This window comes from Cololabis saira, chromosome 21 (assembly GCF_033807715.1).
Source record: "Cololabis saira isolate AMF1-May2022 chromosome 21, fColSai1.1, whole genome shotgun sequence".
Lineage (NCBI taxonomy): Eukaryota > Metazoa > Chordata > Actinopteri > Beloniformes > Belonidae > Cololabis > Cololabis saira.
In genome coordinates, this window is record NC_084607.1 from 24864271 (window position 1) to 24878894 (window position 14624).

At 42.3% G+C, this 14624-nt stretch overlaps 1 protein-coding gene across 2 annotated transcripts; it reads left to right on the forward strand.

The window, feature by feature from the left end:
- Positions 1–1670: 1670 nt before the first annotated feature.
- zgc:112183 (uncharacterized protein LOC550410 homolog) lies at positions 1671–13758 on the forward strand. 2 transcript variants are annotated; one of them, XM_061711810.1, is made up of 9 exons: positions 1671–2104; positions 2772–2882; positions 4892–4933; positions 6802–6868; positions 7074–7126; positions 7508–7573; positions 8206–8262; positions 8352–8428; positions 12011–13758. In XM_061711810.1, exons 1-9 carry the CDS (start codon positions 1994–1996, stop codon positions 12114–12116), a joined length of 690 nt encoding a protein of 229 aa, XP_061567794.1. In that variant the 5' UTR covers positions 1671–1993; the 3' UTR covers positions 12117–13758. The 2 variants fall into 2 exon arrangements, with proteins under 2 accessions (XP_061567794.1, XP_061567795.1); XM_061711811.1 differs by lacking the exon at positions 2772–2882.
- Positions 13759–14624: the final 866 nt, after the last annotated feature.

The window sequence follows — 14624 nt, forward strand, 5'->3', positions numbered from 1 at the left end:
GGTTGTGCCTCTTTTGAAATAGATGTAACAGTTTTGTGGTACCCACTCCTGAGGGACAACAAATGCTGCATGATGTGAAGCTGGGTTTAGTTAAAGACGGGAAAGATGGGTAACTACTCATTTGGGACTGTGATGTCATAAAACTCAAAACTGAAAGGTTCCCTGAATTACATATTTACAGAAAATAAGTGAAAGGGTTGTGTTATGTCAGGGTTTTGGTTAAGAAGTCACTTCAGACACCCAAAATAAGTTCTCTCAAGCTTGGGGGGGAAAGTCTTTTAGTTTCTTTGTTCTTTCTAAGACATTTTGGTCTCTTTTCATTGGTACTTTCTTAGAAAGAATTTGATTCATTGTAAACTCCTACAGAACTGAACTTTCTGGCATGGGTGGCAAAAAGAAATATGTTGGGACTGTGCAACAAACTTCTGCAACATTTAGCTCAGTGGGTCGCAGGCATGAGGTCTAATTGTGACCTCTGAGTTGCATGTTGGTTGTTTCAACTGGAACGCTCCTGAAGAATCCCAACTCGGCTAGTAGCAGAAACTTCACCTACCCCGACTTCAAGATCAGATGTTTTTATTTTTTTATTTTGAGGATGTATTAGGCTTGTCTGTTTGTTCGCCCTGAAACGCATCATAAGATTTACCTATTTGGCCAAGCTCTCGTTTTCTCTTCCGTCATTTGCCTTTTTTCCACTTGTCTGCTGAATCTCCGTGAACTTGCCCTCAGTGTGTGATAGTGCTGTCAAGTAATGTAGCTCTCCTAAATTTAATTTTGATGTCAGTAGTGGGGGGGTTGTGAGAACTAGACAATCCTTTCTATTAACTAAGCCACATTTTAACAAGAAAGCTTCTCATATGTAAGGATTAGAAATGAAAAGCATGTCTGGGAGTAAATATTGCATTCTGGTAGGACTGGTAGGAATGTTTGTGTAAACTGCTGAAATGAAATGACGGCTCCATCTGGGATCTTGCTCACTGCAACATTCAGTCTCCTCCGTGATCAAATGAATGTTTGTCATTATGTTCATGCTGGATAGAGATAGTGAGAGTGATAAATGAATGTGCATGAAGCAGCGGTTACATGTCAGTTATATAACGTAAATGATCGCCGCGCGTGTGCCATCATCAGTTCTGTTTTCGAGCAAACTGGAGGCGATGCTCACGTCTGGCCACTAGGGGGCGACAAACACTGCAAGGAAAGGGTTATTCTCAGGCTTTAATAGGAAATTGAGTCTGAAACCATTTTAGATCATAAAGGAGAGCAGGTAATTTCTCATTTTGCCTGCGGGTGAGGGGGATCGTGGAGGATTTTATAAAATGGATCAGGGTCACTTTAAAATAATATAAGAGGACTTTGAAGAGTTTATCAATCATTATATCTTTCCTGAAGTGCTGGGTTTTCTTGTGTGTGCAACTGACACTCCCACCTGTAGCGGCACATTTGACTCCTGCAGGTTATTCTCATCTTTTATTATTCGTTTTTTTTTCTGGAAATGTCATTTTAAAGGACGCAGATGTGGCAATCATGAAAATAAAATAAATAAAAAAAAAAGACTAAATTGGTGGTGGTGTGTGCGTGTCGGTGTGCACGCAGGGGCCGGTTAATGATCTGCCCACGCCAGGATGCGCGGCTCCGCTCCGCCACCCCGCACTAATGTTTCCGCCTGTTTCTCATTACTGCCGTCTTCACTGCTGGACGTAGACGCCGCCGCTCATTGTTGCTCAAGTTTTTCCCGTCTCTGTTCTTTGACAGAGTGCCGTTCAAGGTGTTATTTCTCCATCCAAACCCCTCCCGTCCGGCGGTACAGTATTTTTTCTCCGTAGCGCGGCGCAGTATGCGAGCAGCGGGGCTGGAGGTCGCCGGAGCCCGGGACTGATCCCCACCGAGAGAGCTGTTTCTTGGACACATCTTGGAGATAAAGTGTGCTTCTGCTCTCTAGTAGGCTCTCTTCTTTTTTTTTTTTTTTTTTTCCCCCCTCTCACCGGTTGCGATGTCCACAAGAAAGACATCGTTGACGGACAAGCAGGCTAAAAACGGCACGTCCAAATATGTGTTCGAGAGATGCGCCTCTATTAACGAGTATTATGATATTGCCTTCAAGGTGTGTATTTCCGTATTTGCATGAGTGTGTGTTATTTTCTGTGCAACTGGGTGTACCTGCAGCAAAAAGGGGGTAAAAAAAAGGGATGTTAAGAAGACTCACCGATTATCCAGGTCAAAAGCATTAACTACCAGTTTATTGTTAAATAATCCAGATTAAGTTAAATTTGTGGGGAATCTTGGAGGCTGCCGTCACTGGGCCAAATATTTGTCAAGGGTGTACTTGTTGATCCTTACATGCTCCTCTCCTCAGTATTTGTCCAGGATGCACAGACTGCTTTAAAAGACACAAGCAGACAAATGGGAAAGTTGCATTAAAGTTTAATTATCTCTCTGCGTGCACGTGCAAAGACTCCTGCAGGTCAATGCAAGTGGCATGTAATAATTATGTCAACATATTAGTTGGTTAGTTTTGGAGAAATATTGGAAATGATTAGGGGAAATTTAGCATATGTTGGAGATGTCTCAAAAAGAGTCCACAGTGGATGACAAAAGTGTTTAATTTTTCTTTTCAGCATGAAAGTGCATTGCATAATAGCATCATGTGATCCTACTTGCGAAATATCATTCCGTTATCAGATACAAAATCATTTGTGTCAAGGCTGTTGGTCTTGTTTTGGCCAGCTGTAACCTCTTGTCCTTCTTCTCTGCTGGTGGCTTTGCTCTAGGTGATGCTGCTTGGAGACTCAGCGGTGGGGAAGACGTGCGTCTTGGTGCGCTTTAAAGATGGGGCATTTCTGGGAGGCAACTTTATAGCCACCGTTGGAATAGACTTTAGGGTGAGAAAGCTGCAGCAGAGAAGTCCAAGCCTCTCTCGGTGACCCGCTTCCTCTGTGTGAACTATTCAGTTGTTTTTATACAGTAGTCTTGTAAATCCTAGAAGGAAGTTGTCTGGATTTGACAAAACAACAACAAAAAAATGAAACAAAACACCCCATATTCAACAAGATGGCAAGTGATCCATTGGTAGGGGTGACACTGGCTCAATTATCACCTATTTCAACGCCGAACACTTCATCATCCTTTCATGATGCGCCAAATGTACAAATCTTCTCACCAATCAGTCAAGTTCACAGACCACTTGTGCTGCGAGGCTCCTTGGACGGCTTCATAAATGTCGTGGCAGATGCCTGCCCACGTCCCTGTCTCCTGGAAAGATTGGCTGCGGCTCAGTACAGCCCTGGAGGAGTCACCCTGCTGTCGGACAAGCTCCTGTCTCGACACACGCACACACACACACAAACCCACACAGTGGCTGTTGCTGAATTTCAAGCAAATTCCCACTGTGCATGCTCGTCTAGGAAAGCAAACAGGCAAATAGGTTGTTTGCCCCAGGTGGAGTGACTCCCCCTCAACCTCCTGTTCTCCCTCGGTCAGAGCCAGACGCTGCGAGCCAGGCCGTACGAGCGCTCGCTTTAGGAGGAAATGGTGTTGCATTTGCTGAAAGCAGGTATTGTCTTCTCTGTACGGCAGCGTAGACACGCGGGAACACAATGGATGTCTGACAGATACGTGGAGGTTTTCTATTAAGAAGCCTGGACATCTCACTTTGCACACTGCCGATTGCAGGTTTTGTGAGGTGGATTCAATTAAAATTGATTAATAAGGAAGGTGACACTGGTGTACAAAAGAGTTAATTAAAAATCACAATTTATTTACATCATTCCTTCAGAAAAATGGCTAATGATGTCAGTAATTACCTTTTTGTTTCCATGTTTGTTTTTGATTATGGAGTGTGTGTGTGTGTGTGTGGGGGGGGGCAATAGCTGCCTAGTAACAAAGTAATCTGAGATAAACAGTTGAGTCAATATGCCGAGGATGTCTTTAGTGCAGGGTTAGGCAGGCAGGAGGCTGTTGTGGCAGCTTGTAACATGGCTGGTCTATTTTCGGCCTGCTTCCTTGTAGCAGTTACTCAGCATGCAGGCTCCTCTCACGTCATAATTGTGGGGGGGGGATGGAAACCCATGGCAACTAATGCAAGGGTTGAACCATGTCCATTCTGCCAAGGCAGAAGATTCAGCAGGTGGCAGCTGGAGCCGCCATTGACGGCGGTGCACCCATGGCAGAGGTTTCTCCCGCTGCTCCGCTGGTTTCTGTTTTTTGTCCTCGTGCATGTTTGGGCTTTTGTGCGTTTAGCAGGAAAGGCAGGGGCAGTCCGTGATGACACGTCACCGATATGATGTGATGAAGGAAGTGCATTTGCTCGTCACACTTCCTTCACTTCAGCCTCTTTCTCTTTTGCGGTTTTCATGTTGCGAGGTTGAAACATGTCAATGCTCTAATTTGTGATTGTAGCAGAGCAGGACAACAAACCACAGGCGTTGCACGGGGTGAACCCAGGTTTCTGCCATTAAACGCTGGTGCATGCATGTTCAAATACTGCAGTAACCTGTGATCCCAACATTTAGTGAACATAAACGGGGTGCCTAAACTTTTTCAGCATTGTTTCCTCTACAGGAAATCTGAAGGCACCCCAGCAAGACTACAGGAAATTAATGGGGGAGTTGGTTGTTATGCTGCCAGTCGACTTTCTCACTGTGGTGTAATTAAGTCTAATCCCAGAACCTTGTTGTTGTGTGGGTGTTGCAAATTATTTCTCAGCCAGAATCCTAAGCCACTTTTAGTTGCCTTGTTATTTTTTTCCTTTTCTTTTTTTTTAATTTGCTACATGCTGAGCCTCTCTTGTTAAGTCATTTTGTTTTTCATTCACTTCTGTGCTTTTATCCCAACCCTCCAGTCTGCAAAGCATTAGGTGAATGGTCTCTCACTGTTCTTCTTCTCTCTGCAGAACAAAGTGGTGGATGTGGACAACATGAAAGTCAAACTGCAGGTGAGAGGATGCAGCCCCCGCTTTCCAACACACATCAACTCATTAACCCCCTCGTGCTTTAAACGTAACCATCGTCGCTGGCGTTGGGATCCAGTCAAATTCAGGCGGTTTCTGATAGTCTGCTGGGTTGTGCGCCAGCAGCACGTTGTTAATCTGAGGCACAAACCCGTCTACCGCCGTGACCTGTTCATTCAACACTGAGTGGGAGGAAACCAAATTAGACTCTTCTGGGAGCTCGAGTAAATCCTCAGCCTCTGCTGCCGTTTTGGATTTCCAAAATTCCAAAAGACTCTGCTACAACGGATGTGTATCTCACCTCAGAGAGAAGAGCAGAAGAGGTGAAGCTGTGAGAAAAGGGCCAGAAATAGTCAAAAAAATAGCAGAAGGTTACATTTTTTTCATGGAAAAAAACTGTTGCTTTTGATTTTCAGCCATATTCGTTTTTTTAAATGTCTTTATTGATTTTTATCTTCTGTTAATTTACTGTTGAATAGCTGCTGGAGCCACATTGCAGACTGTGTACAGTCTAGACGATTCATCAGGACCGTTCTCAGATGCAGGAACCCAAACACTTCACAGAAGACTATAAAATGTTGCAGGAGAGCATTTAATCGCTAACTTTAAATATCCACCACTCAAAAAGTATTAGAAACTTCCTTCTAACACTCGTCACATTATACATTGCTGCCCTTTAGTGAGAAAAATTGATATTTGTCAAAAGTCCTGCATCTGTGTTTTCGATTCACTTTAAATGTTGATGAGTATAACATAGTTCAGTTCATGAAAAAAAGTACTTTCAAACCAAAAATCACTTGTTTAAGACTTAAGTGCATGGTAAAAAATTTAGAGGATGCTTTTGTTTTTCTCAATAGTAAGTCATGTTTCACATTACAGAACTATGCATAAAAATGTACAAATTTATATCACCACGAAACGTCCTTTACAGAATTCCCGCATTAAGACAATATTTTTTGCATTTCAAGTTTTTCTGAACTTCTATATTCAGAATTAGAGAATCTGTAATAACCTAATTTAATATGCTATGTTCCATATGCATTAGCAGTATGGTCCGATATAAATGTGATTATGTCATTTAAATGCTCTAACAGCCTGCGAGAAGATGCTATTGAGAAAAGAAAAGAAACTTCTCAAATTTGAGGTGAATTCTTCATGAAAATATTTGGATGTTCGGAGGGATCCGATCCAAAATATTCACTGAGGGATGTTTTGTTTGTGGAATCAAATCTTCACTTTGATTTATCAGCATCTTGATTGCCGTAATCCATTAGAAATGCACCGGACATACTGGAGTCTTAAAGGAGCTAGAGGCAGGATTTATGAAAAAAATTCGTATACGTTTTAAGTTTTCTAGTAATAATGTCAGATGAAGCGTTCCAAACCCAAAAGAATGAGCCCTCTACTGTATCTCTCCGTTGCCTTGTACAGGCTGTGTGCTGCAAAATGTGCTGCAATTCCGGGCCGGAATTTCCCGCGCTGGGCGGCGGATGTGACGTCACATGACGCTGCATGCGCGTTCTCCCCGTTCTCCCGTGCCGGCTTCACTGTTGGCTGCAGTACCCCCGACGACCGTCGTGGTGGAGGGTGGCGCTAGAGAGTATCATTTCTTAAAAGGAGCCTCATGCTCCTTTTAATTATCTGTCAATAATTGAACTGAAAAATGAACATTCTTCATTTGTGAACTTTATGACTCGTGCCAAAATGATTTTCTAACGAAAGCGTTTATGCCTGTAGCATCATTGTGCTTCAGTAGATCAGGAGACTCCTAAGGTTGTGTTTAACTCAGCGAGTGCTTGCTGGGATGTTGTTGCCGCGGTGACTGCTCGGTAAATCTGTGCTGTGTCTCTCAGATCTGGGATACGGCCGGCCAGGAGCGGTTCCGCAGCGTCACACATGCCTACTACAGAGATGCCCAGGGTAACCTTTGCTCTGTTTTTTTTTACATTTCACTTCCTCATACTTTGTGCTTGTGTGTGGGAAAATCTTATATAGATAATGGAGGAAAGCAAACTGATGAAATGTGTGCTCTTCATTAGTGTGAGTGGAGAGTGTGTTTTTATGCATGAGTGAGCATGGCAACAAAAGAAGTGCAATCAAACAGTTGGTCTCTTTGCTCCCACAGCGCTGCTGCTTCTTTACGATATCACCAACAAGCCATCATTTGACAACATCAGGGTAAGACCGGCTCGCATTACTTTTCCTTCCACTGTCATTATCTGTGTCTGTCCTCGCTCTTCATTTCCACTTCCTGCTCCTAAATCCTCTCAAGTTTGAACGCCGCTCTGTCTCTTTACATGCAAAGCACTAAGGTTTCTTCTCAGGCCCGCTCAGAAGCGGCACGATGTTATCGCCAATCTTCCCCGTGTCTGTAATGAAAAGCAACAAAAGCGTTGGGGGATAAGAGTGCCTCGGTGTCATCGTGATTGATTTGAGGCCGGCTCTAATCCGTAGCTCGGGGAAAGTGCAGTCTTCAAGTGGTGCTATTTGTTTTGGTTACTGACCAGTCTCCTCTTTCCTCGTCTCCTCCACTTAACCGTCTTTTTTTTACTTTTGAAGGCTTGGCTGACTGAAATACACGAGTATGCCCAGAAGGATGTGGTCATCATGTTGCTCGGCAACAAGGTGAGCTTCCCTTTTTCTGTTGCATAAAAAGATAACTGGCTCCGGAGGATAATTTTTTTAACACCCTCTTATCACAATCAGACAGACATTGACGCTTAAGCGGCAGAAAGACAAGAAGGCGATCTCTGACTGGTTTAGTTTGATCCTTCAAAGTGAAGCAGCATCTGATTTGTGTTTTTAATGTGCATGCACATACATCCCCCCCACCTAATTACTTGGTGTTGCTTCTGATGCACAAAACAGATTTTGTAGAGTGGCGCTGGCGATGAAAGGAGAAAATCTCTCCTCTCATTGCATCCAGCCGTCGCTGTTAATTCATCTAAAAGCTCCCTCTGGTGGCTCCGAGCAGACTCCCTCGTCTGAGGGGCTGCGGGTGTCACGCGGCGGCAGCTCAGATCATTTTCTGTGAGAGCAGCAGGACCGGCAGCACCAGTCTGCGAGAGCACAGCTCTTCCGCCGGAGGTGGAGATCCTGACATCCCATCAGTCTGAGGGAGCTCCGGCTCAGCAGCCGGCGGTCAGATAAGAAGGCTGACAGGATGCTGCGTTACTGTAGTTAATGGTAGGGCCACGCCGTGACCCCTCGCCCTTGCTGCTGTTGCTTAACTCTCTCCTCCTCCTGCTGTTTCGCAGTCAGACATGGCAGCAGAGAGGGTTGTGAAGAAAGAGGATGGAGAGAGGCTGGCAAAGGTAAATAAAGCACAGTATCTGTAAGTGGTTATGCTGCCAACGACAGACTCCTCCACCGCCTGTCACTGTGTTTTGTTTGTTCATCTTAGCAATATGGAGTGCCGTTCATGGAGACCAGTGCGAAGACGGGAGTCAATGTGGAGCTGGCTTTTCTCGCAATTGCAAAGTAAGTTTTAAAGCTGCTGTAAAAAGGTATTTCTACAATGTCAGTGGATTCAAAAGAAGAAAAAAAAAGAGACATCCATGTAAGTGTTTGGGGAGTTATTTCAAATCTATTGATCTCTACTAAGAGTTTTCTGCTCACTGTTTTGGTACGGCGGCTTTACTACAGTGGGTTTGTCTTGCGATGCTCACACCATGGTTTTATCGTTGTCTTTTTCAAAAAGAGAACATACAAATAAGGATTTATCTGTCAGAAGTGGCAGCAGGCTCAACAACACACGTTTCTATTGATCAGTTTGTTGTGCTGCCATCAAGTGGTCGATTTACATTGAAACTCTTGACAATTACACATGAAAAACTCAGAAATTCAGGGGAACTCGTGAGAGGATTGCTAGAGATGATGTGCAGCACCAAATTATGGCCTTATAAATAGTTTTTACAACTCAAACATTCATTTTTATGTATTTTCTCTTGTATTTCATGTTCAGGAACAGTTGAGTAGATTGTATTCGAAGTATTAAAAAATTACTTTTTAATATGGGAAACACAACTAGCCTCCCAAAAATGTTTTTAATATTTCTTTATAACTGTTTCCTATTAATTTGTTTAGAAAAAGCAAAAAGAAGACCATCTTCTGCCTCCCATCACATACCATAATTAGAGGAAATTACTGAAAGTAACACATTACATAGAATAATTCAGAGCAAACAATTTGTAGCAATTGGATTTTCTGTCTTATTTTTCCTTATTTAATGTGCTGCCTTTGCCATAAGCAAATATTTTGCATCCATGGGCTGCATCTATTCTTCCAGCGAGAGTCATCTATGAAAATGTTAATTAGTGTGTAAATTGTAATCTCGGTCTCTGCTTGTAATACAAAAACAAAAGCTAAGTTCACCCGGAGTCATTTTAATTTGGCTCATGCCTGCATACTAATAAACATGCAGGTACCGTATTATAATCTCCTGCAGTCAGCCGACCTTCTCCGAGTTCACTATTGTCCTCCTCCTGGTTAGTGTGTTATTGTGTGTTGTGCACGGATGCTACTCAGCGCTTCTCTGACTCCTGCATGGCTCCTGAGTCCAGAATAATCATTGTCTTTAGCTAATTTGGTGTCTGCTCCCGTCGCCTCACTTAGATTGCAGTGTGTGTGTTTGAGGCTCCCCGTGGATGTCGGTCATTTAGTGTGTCATTTCTTCTTATAAATACGTGCGCACCCCTTTTTACGCTGAATTACATCACGTATGTATAACAGGACATTACAAGCTTGTTCAGTGTTTTAGAAACTGCTGTTTATAAAATATCTTCCTGGAGCCGCAGAAGGAAAGAAAAAACATTCATGAATGAAATCAGTCAAGTATATGCCAATTATACATTTGAGGTAAATTCAAATTACACAAATTGGTTTGTTACACCTTTTAAATTATATAAATAAGTGACAAAAGATAGGATAGGATAAGATTCAACTTTAATAATCCCCAAAGGGGAAACTTCATTGCCCCCATGGCCACAACGATACAACATAAAACAATCAACAATACACATTAACACGTCTCCACCTAGGGACAGCAGTGGATCAATACAACCAAAAATAACCAGAAAATGACCCCCCAAAAAAGGGAGATAAGAGAAAAAGAATACAATCCATTTAAAAGTGCAATGTGCAAGACAAGTACAGCAGCAAATTAAACAGCTAAAAATATAGCTGCAATTAAAAGAGCACTGTACAAAAGAATATGGCAGCAAGTTATGACATTCTAAAAGAGTGGCTGCAGTTTAAAGTGCAATTTGCAGTACAAGGGTTAATATAGCAGCAAGACATGACATCAGCAGTCCAAGTTAAAAAGTCGGACTGCTGATGTCATGTCTTGCTGCTATATTAACCCTTGTACTGCAAATTGTTAATGTTAAAGATGGAAAAACTATGAGCTGCTTTATTTATGCTTCATTCCCACGTCTATGTAAACTACAAATCACAACAGAGCTGCTCACAAGTCAGGGATGATGTGAAAAAAAATAGAAGCAGTAATTCAATTTTTGCTTGAGATTGATTTGTTTTTAGACTGTATAAACCCACCAGATTCTTTACTTGTCTTTATATACATCCATTTCAATGTTTCAGGCCTTTGGCATATATATATATGTAGCAAGAATTTGGTGTGAAGAGCAATTTAGTGCAAGGATGTGAAAGGAAAACAAAATATCCTGAAAGGATGATTGTAATGTTCACTTGGGAACAAAAGCAATATCTACGAGAGTTGAGATGGGCAGAGGAATCTCATTTTGTCGGCACGAGACAATAAGGGAAATGTTAAAAACAATGTTCCTCAAAGAAAGATTGGGGAGCATACTCATGTTTCTCCTTTTATAGTGCATGAAATGAAACAGCCCAAGAGATCTAGAGGAGTTTCAGTGGGTAAAGGGCAACAGTGAAGAATAAAGGCGCGGCATCAGGGTCTCTGAGCTCAGATGGGGTGGTAGTCACACAGTGAGTGGAAGCGTCTTTCCTGATCACATGAATCAGTATCCCTGATGTGCTTTTTGAAGAAATGGGCACCATGCGCTTCAGACTACTGTAATGACAGAATCAATCACCCAGACGGTTGACAGCAACAAGCCCTGGATCTGTGATTAGTGTCCCTGTCCGAGTCATTTACACTTCTGTGGTGGCGGCATCTGTGCACCAAAGCACATTGAGGTTTTAGAGAAGCACAGCGTACTGAATTTACAGTATAGTGTAGGTATATGCCTCTTACTTGTTCAGCAGTCAATGTTAGTACATAGTACATTAGTACATAATAATACATAATAGTACATAATGCAGGAATTAATGTCTGTTACCAAATGATGATGAGAATTTGATGTGAGTTTTCTTCCACATTCTTTTCCCATATGTTATTTTTTCTGAAGTGGCGTTATATTTAAACCATATCAGAGTTTGTTCAAGTACCATTTTCCACAATTTAAAGCAGAATTTTTTTTAAAAGGAGCCCCATACCGAGAAAGGCCAGAAGTAACCCCACACTTCCACTCCTGCATTAGCAAAAGTGGACATGTGACTGTCCAAAAGAAATCTGAGAACCATGATGAAGGCGAGCGGTCGCTGTATGGACCTGGTCTCCATGGATCAAACTGTGACAAGGACAATGACCATGAACCTTCCCGACCTCATAGATCTGGAGAATCACACATGCAGAGTGGGCCAACATCCCCACAGAGACGTCCACATGTTAGCATGTTAGCAAATACAAGAACATTCAATCGGTGCAATGTCAAAGGTTTTTTTTTTTTTTTTTAATTTTTTAACCAGTAACCATTTATGGTTTGACGTGAAGACATTTGGCATGAATGAGTGTGTCTAACCGTAGCTGACGATGTTTTCTTTTGATGGCAGTATTAAATGGAAGCTGAATTAAACAGCGTCGTCCCAGAGGCCCTTTGAGAAAATCTCTGTCTGCACAGTGATCCTGCCCTTTTGTCCCTCTTCCTTTCTCTTTTACTTGATTTGCTCACTCTGTGCTCCCACACATCCACCCACACTAATGTCCTGTGTCTGTCTCCCTCTCTCTTTCTCCGTCTCCGTCAGGGAGCTGAGGCACAGAGCGACGCAGCAGCCGAATGAGCCCAAGTTCAAGCTCCACGACTACATCGAGTCTCAAAAGCACAAGTCTGGCTGCTGTAGCCTCGTGTAGCGGAGGCTGAACACCAGCCAGAGGGAGATGCTGTCAGATGAAGAAGGACAATGGAAGGGTGGGATGGAGGTAAAAAAAAAAGAGAAAAAAAAACAGGTCTGGTCTCTTGTGAAAGCCGATCCCAGCACTTAAACCGTGAAGAGCTGAAGACCTCGACTTCTCCCTGGAGCCTTTTTTTTGCCTGAACGAAAGTGAATCTGGATTGGCTGCCATCCTTTACCTGAAATGTGAATTTAAATAGTTCGTGTCCTGTGTAGAAATGTTTGTGATCTTTGTGGTGACAGTGGTATCAAAATACAAGTCAGGAGTTACAATCGATAATGCTACGTTTGCAGGGATGAAGAGAGAGCCACAGCTGTCATTCTCGCCTTGATGAGCGGCAGTTTTATATGACCCGTCCACACCACTGTTGATAGCATCTTGCCATGCAGCTCTTGAGTTTGCTTCATCCCAGTTTTACCAGGCTGTCAACCGAACCCCCTTGGCCTTACAGTCTTTATGTTGAACTTTTTTGAGAGCTTGGTTACGTTTGAAAAGTGGACTTCAGTCTCCCAGTCAGATTGTAGGTAAATGATCCCATCTGTTCACATCTGTACTCTTGTTAGATAGAATAAAGCCAACTTTTTAGGGCGCTCACCCTTCGTGTGTGTGTTTGTACATTCAATTCAGGGCCCATGAAAGTTAATCCAACAACTGCACCTGCGCTGGAGGAACCATCCTGCACCTGTTCTTATGTTTAATCTTCATTTATGGTTCTGCATTTTCCTCATTCACACACAGAGGTGCACACAGATACGTGCCCCCGCCTCCTCCAGGTGTTTTTGTGGTCTCCTTAAATGATGGACTTTGTCGTCAAGACTGTGCCCAAACTGTATTTGTTCACGCTCCACATCCTTTATCTTTGTACACTGTTCATTCTGAATGTTTGCTCGTCAAACTTGCTCAGCGTCACATTGGTCCCTCTTCTGAGGCGTCGCGTTGATCACAAAGTGCCATTAAAGTACTTTGTTGTCATATATGTATATATAAAGTATATTTTGTAATGTATGTGCTGCTGTTTTATTGAAGTTCGTCTCGTCTGTGCTGCTTTTAGTGTGTGTTATCTGGGAGAAGAGTGGGAGTCTCTGGTGGAGGACAGGGTGTGCTGAGGGTGATGAGCCACAGTGTGGCACCAGCTACCATGTTAATCCTCTGCCATGTACCGCTGCAGAAAGTAACATTTATTTCTGCAAGGAAGGTATAAACAAACGTTTATTCAGTATTTTAAGCCATTACACAGGCAGACTGTTAATGAGAGGATGCTCAAGTGCTTTTTCATGATGCTTCTGTTAATACGGTGCCCGTGCTGAGATTGGTTTAGTGTGTTTTGTGCAGCATTTTGGTGGTTTACTGTACCAGGTGGCACACCTGCACTTGGCTCACCGCCGCTCCCACTCAAATCCATGTACAGCATGAGTCACGATGCAAACACGACAAGGAACGTGTGCATTTTCTGTCCTCTGCCAAAAAAATATTTATAATTGAGATATCTTGCCATAATGAGTTTATTGCCCCAATTGTATGCACTTGGACTACTGTTGAGAAACCCTCAGCAGCCTCCTCAAAGCTGTAAAGATTAAAAGCTGATTGTTAGCAAAAATCATTTTATCTCATGTTTCATATTAGATTGTTTATTCAGTTGATGGAGCTGTGGTTATTTGGCCAAATACTATATTCCTAAAAAAGCAGTCAAACATTATTTTACGGTAGCAGAAATTCAGCATGACCCGACTATACCAGATAGCAGACATTTTTGGACCTAACCTGGACTGCTTTCAGTACATTTATGTGACAAGATGATTTCCCTTTGGGAAGTATTAAGTATTATTCAGGCCACGATGAGTCAGTTGCAGCCCTGACAAGTGTTAGGTAGGCCTGATGTGCCCCAAAGCTCAAAAGCATGTGTCATACGGGTCACATCAGGACCTAATGTCATAACATAGGTGTAACGTGTGTTGTGAGGGGTTTGGAGCAAATACCAAAAGAAAATCCATATTTAGAGGCTTCAGCAGTGTCCTACATATTAAGAAGTATACAGGACTGTCTCAGAAAATTAGAATATTGTGATTTTCTGTAATGCAATTACAAAAACAAAAATGTCATACATTCTGGATTCATTACAAATTACCTGAAATATTGCAAGCCTTTTATTATTTTAATATTGCTGATCATGGCTTACAGCTTAAGAAAAAACTCAAATATCCTATCTCAAAAAATTAGAATATTCTGGGAATCTTAATCTTAAACTGTAAACCATAATCAGCAATATTAAAATAATAAAAGGCTTGCAATATTTCAGTTGATTTGTAATGAATCCAGAATGTATGACATTTTTGTTTTTTTAATTGCATTACAGAAAATAAAGAACTTTATCACAATATTCTATTTTTCTGAGACAGTCATAAATGTACAGTATACTGCATATGAAAGGCTGAGAGACTTTCTCCTGCTCTAATCTGCATGGCCAAT

Excerpts from the sequence above, each read along its gene's own strand:
- zgc:112183 (XM_061711810.1), top strand. The coding sequence starts at position 1,994 with ATGTCCACAAGAAAGACATCGTTGACGGACAAGCAGGCTAAAAACGGC. Across the intron at positions 7,127-7,507 it reads CATCATTTGACAACATCAGG|GCTTGGCTGACTGAAATACA; the intron begins GTAAGACCGGCT and ends TTACTTTTGAAG. Across the intron at positions 7,574-8,205 it reads TCATGTTGCTCGGCAACAAG|TCAGACATGGCAGCAGAGAG; the intron begins GTGAGCTTCCCT and ends GCTGTTTCGCAG.